The following is a 5,149-nucleotide window of genomic DNA, read 5'->3' as shown; positions in this document are numbered from 1 at the left end:
GGGCTGCACGACGCCGGGCTGTAGGACGCCGGGCTGCAGGACGCCGGGCTGCAGGACGCCGGGCTGCATGCGCCGGGCTGCATGAGGCCGGGCTGCATCTACCGGGCTGCAGGACGCATGGCTGCTTACCTGAGATAGGAGCGGCTTTGTTCAGAAGTCCCACCTCCTCTTCAAACTCGGAGGCGAACACTGAAGAAGGAAGGTTGATGCTGGCGGCCTGTTCATCAAACACAACAGGAAGCATTTCAGAGCAGATTTCTATATTGACTCTATGTGACTCGATAAAAAAGGCGCAACAACTCAGAGAATCTCGACATTATTGGGCTTACTGTTTTTTTTACCAATTGTGTGCATGTACACGAGACATGTTGGGATAATCTGAAAATATCGGCCATTTTGAATGCCAGTACCGATCGGGAAATGCCGATAATATTGGCCGGGCTCTGATGTTAATCTCAGATTAACATTATTGAATTTTTGGCATCCAATTTCCCAAACAACAGTTGAGTTCAATATCCAGTTGATTTATATAATTATAATTATCTTTTATCCAGCTGTTACCTTGGATTTATTTACTCAAGCATAATATACATTTTTCTTTATCAAATTGTCAGAAATTACAAGAAAATCAATACATTTAAGGTATCACAGACTCAATGCTTTTACTGTACGTGGACTGATTCTTTTTATTTTTTTTATTCTATAACTTTCCATGACTTCCGAGTCAACTTACAGGAATGGCCTTGTCCGTTTCACCCTCTTCATCATCATCATCCTCGAGACGAATCAGTCGCCCGTGGGTGTGCCGGGGGCCGGCGGCCACCAGCTCCGACGGCACCGCCGGCTCCTTCAGGTGCTGCAGGTAGTTGTAGTCGTCATCGAAGAAAACGCCAAACTCCCTCTGCTCCTCGCGCCTCTTCTCCGCGTCCACCTGAGAAACCTCAAAAGCACAACGTCACGGCAACGCATTAGACAAACACCTCTAGACCCCCCCCCACCCCCCAAGAGAAGGAGGAGTGGTCAGACCATATGGGTCCAACTCAAGGCCCGAGGGCCAAATCTGGCCCCTCGCAGGTTTCAATCCAGTCCGCAACATAAAGTTAGGGTCACAATAAAGTTTGACGCACCTATTTTTTGTTTCTTTTTCTGATGTTTTTGTCATGTTTGCAGACGTTTATTTAAAAGCGAGTTATTCTTGCTTTTTTGGCACTTTTTTCTAGAACGTTTTAACTGACTTTTTTAGGGCAATTCCAAAACATTCTGTACAATTGCATTTCTGTGAGTGATTTTTACTTTTGTTCCTACATATGTGTGAAATATGTGTGTATATGTGTTTGTTGTGTTATGGTTGTCTTCCTACTGGATGCCTAAAATTTTCTTTGGAATGAATAAAGTATATATCTATCTAAAGTGTCACAGAAATAATTGTGATTATTGATATATGTCTCTTTCAGTCAAATTTAAAAATCTGTATTCATGTGCTAATTTTTCTGAAGTTTTTGTTATTTTTGCAGACTTTTTCATTGTTATTCTCGCTTTTTTTGGCAGTTTTTGTTGTTCACTGACTTTTTTAAGGCAATTCCAAAACATTTTGTTCAATTGCATTTCTGTGAGTGATTTTTATTCTTATGTCTGTGTGTATATGTGTTTGTTGTGTTATGGTTGTCTTGCTACTAGATGCCTAAAATTTCCTTCTGGATGAACAAAGTATCTATCTATCAACCTATCCATCCATCTATCTATTTATCTATGCATCCATCCATCCATCTACATACAGTGGGGCTCGAATGTTTGGTCAACCCAGGTTAGACATTCGTATTAGATGTCACAAAAAGTTAGATTTTATATCCATCATTTACACTTTCAAAATAACAGAAAACAAAAAAATGATGTCTGCAAAAGTTTGGGCCCCTTTTTGGAGATTTTCCCATCTTTTCTTGGCTTCTTTAATCATATTAATACAAGTTTTGTTACCGGGGGTGCCCAAACTTTAGAGCCCCACTCGCTCTATCTATCTAAAGTGTCACATAAATAATTATGATTATTGATATATTTGTCTCGTTAAGTTAAATTTAAAAACATGAATTCATGCGTTAGTTCTACAACAAGTTTTGAATGGATCCCAGGATCCATCTTTTGGTTTTATCACTATTATGTGACCCCAGATAACATAAAAAACACAGGTACACAGCCTATGAAGTGAACAAATTACATAAATATTGTTACAGGCCTAACCACTGAAAACAAACTAACAACCAACGACGAGCCAGGTGATGCGTACCTTGTTGGCGTGCAGCAGGACGTGTTGCGGGGCGTTCTCATCTGCAGCCAGCGGGTCCCTCTGACTCCTGTGGACGAGGTGAAAGGTCACGGCCTTCTTCTTTTCTATGAACGACTTCTTCTTCCGGTGAGGCTGGAGGACACAAACACAGCAGTGAGAGCCGGCCATCGCTGGTGATGATGTAACAGTTAAGCAGGGGGTCTTATGTACATTTTAAATTTTGGATATTTTATATTCTTATCTTATATTTTTGTGTCAACACTGTGAAGGGATTGCTTCAATCTCACTGCACAGGTACTGTGTACTTGTGTATAATGACAATAAAGGCATTCTATCTTCTATCTTCAACAGTATGTAGACCAGCGGCCCCTTAGACCGGGGAGGGACCCCCCTACTGCTGTGATTCCCAACCAGGGGTACGTGTACCCTTCTGCAGTTGCCAGGGGGAACAGGGAAAGATCTTAGAGTAGCTCAACTACAATTTGAAAAATAGATATATGAATTGTGATTGGATTAAAACATTATGTCAACATTAGGACTCGACCCTAATGTTACCCAAACGAATCTTAATATAAAGGGTTCAAGATGAAAAAAAAAAAATCAACATTATTCACTTTCACATAATATAAAGAATAGTGTTGTACATTAGGAACGTACATTGGGAATCAATGAAGGTGTATGTGAGTTCATCTGACAGGACTGCGGGGGTACGTAATAATAATAATAATAATAAATTATACTTTATTAATACCGCAAGAAATTAGGATGTTTTCACTCTGTTGTTATGATTTTACACATTACACACAGGCCTGAATTACACACACATGCTCAGTACTAATGGAGAGATGTCAGAGTGAGGGGGGGGGGATGCCCAAAGCAGTTGGGGTCGGCTGCCTTGCTCAAGAGCAGCAGTGCCCGGGAGGTGAACTGACACCTCTCAAGCTACAACTCCACCACCATTCTGGTCCGTTTGAGGACTGGAACCAGCAACCCTCCGGTCCCCAAACCAACTCCCTACTGACTGAGCTACTACTAGCTCCCTACACTGACTGGACCTGTCCATCTATAGATAGATAGATATTTAGGATTACCAAAAAAAGGGAAATTATGGTGTTACAGCAGCAAAAATCAGTCACACAGCACAGAATATAAATATTAATGAAATACTAGGATACAATATACATACATACATGCAATTTACATTAAATAATAATAGGAATTAAATACAAGAGCAATATTTGAATATATACAAGATGGGAATACAAAAATGTGCAACTGCAGTAGATGTTGTTGGTAAAATGTCATTTAATACACACAACTTCATTTTGTGCTGGCATGTGTATTTGCAAATCTGAAAAATACACATGATTTAATGTGATCTGTTATAAGTATATCCATACAGATAACTGTCTTTTTTGGCATTGCAGCTTGTTGTTATTTTTTAAATGTGCACTCTTTATATTTGCACTCTTTCCTACTACGTATTGCAAATGCTGCATCGTACTTTCCTTCGAGATAAACACTTTAAAGTTAAATGAAACCATTACTGGTGTCATTAAAAAGTCCCCTATGGGCTTCTGTTTATCCCCAAATCTCAAAACTTTGTCTTTGTATCTTCATCTTACAACAGCCGAATTAACAACTATCACACTTGTCAAATAATAAGGTAGGTAAACTAACTTTACGAAGGTCAGGTACTTCTAAATCTCTGGTTGTAGTTAAATTAGCTAATTTTGTTGTGTACTACGTTTCTTTCACTGTTGCGAAGGAAACAGCTGAGTTAGCTAGCTAACGTTAGTTACAAAAACAACAGCAAAAAGGGTAACATTATACTTTAACTAACTACTAATCAAGGCAACAACCTTTTAAATGTAATTATGTAACTACAATACACCTGGACATTTAGCTAGTTAATGACGTTATTTGCCGGTAGTACAGTTTCTCTGATGGATGTACATCAGTGACGTTTGCCCTTGTTAGCTAAAAACGGCTAACAACGTTAGCTAACAACGTGAGCTTAGTTTAGAAATGTCCTCTTACCATTTTGTAACGGAGTCTCTGCTGGTTTCTTTCAACTAATCTGGGTTAGAGATGCTTAAACCTCAAACTACAGGTAAATGTTCACAACTTTTAACCGCATAAATCCAGAAAGTGCCGTTGTTGTTGTTTATCCACGCTGGATTCTGCCCTCAACATGCTGCTGCCACCATCATGGAAAGAACCATTTCCGAAAACATCGGGGGGGTGGCTGGGGGTTAAAACAATATAAATGTGCGTAAATGTAAAGAGCAGACGGGATTCATTTAGATTATTCTTTGTGTTTAATGGGTTATGGACAATGTAAACGTGTTTTTGTATTAATAACTTAATTAAAATAATTATAGATTTGTGATTGGGTGTTCCCTCTACATTATCCATTGTTGGTATAGTCTCGTGTTAGATGTCGTCGGAAAATCAGGTGATAGGCGCATTACCGCCACCTGCCGGAAGAAGACAGTAGTAGCAGCGGGTTGACAGTAAAATTGAAAATGAATCATTAGTGGAAGAAGTATTCTTGTATAAAATATAATATACCCTTCTAATACCACCCCAAAGAGAAATTATTCCACTTTTACAAGGTAGGCCTACTCTTACCTGCTGCAATATTAAACATTTTTGAGTGTTGTCTTTAAGAAATTACCCCAAAGCAGTTACATAGAGACAGAAAAAAGCAGGCCTACTTTCTAGGGAGTCTGGTACCGGGCTGATGGACCAGAGTCTGGTTGGTCCAGGCTAATGGACCAGAGTCTGGTAGGACCGGGCTAATGGATGGACCAGAGTCTGGTAGGACCGGGCTAATGGATGGACCAGAGTCTGGTAGGACCGGGC

At 39.9% G+C, this 5,149-nt stretch overlaps 1 protein-coding gene across 1 annotated transcript in view; it reads left to right on the top strand.

Annotated features, from left to right (window-relative positions):
* Positions 1–5,149, top strand: part of ifngr1 (interferon gamma receptor 1) — a 14,042-nt gene that overhangs the window by 5,676 nt on the left and 3,217 nt on the right. Inside the window, exons 5-6 of the mRNA XM_034884215.1 lie at positions 736–1,019; positions 2,229–2,407. Coding sequence (XP_034740106.1) covers positions 736–1,019; positions 2,229–2,407 — 463 coding nt within the window. The remainder of the gene's footprint in view (positions 1–735; positions 1,020–2,228; positions 2,408–5,149) is intronic.

This window comes from Etheostoma cragini, chromosome 2 (genome assembly GCF_013103735.1).
Source record: "Etheostoma cragini isolate CJK2018 chromosome 2, CSU_Ecrag_1.0, whole genome shotgun sequence".
Classification (NCBI taxonomy): Eukaryota; Metazoa; Chordata; class Actinopteri; order Perciformes; family Percidae; genus Etheostoma; species Etheostoma cragini.
This window is presented reverse-complemented; position numbering and strand designations above follow the sequence as displayed.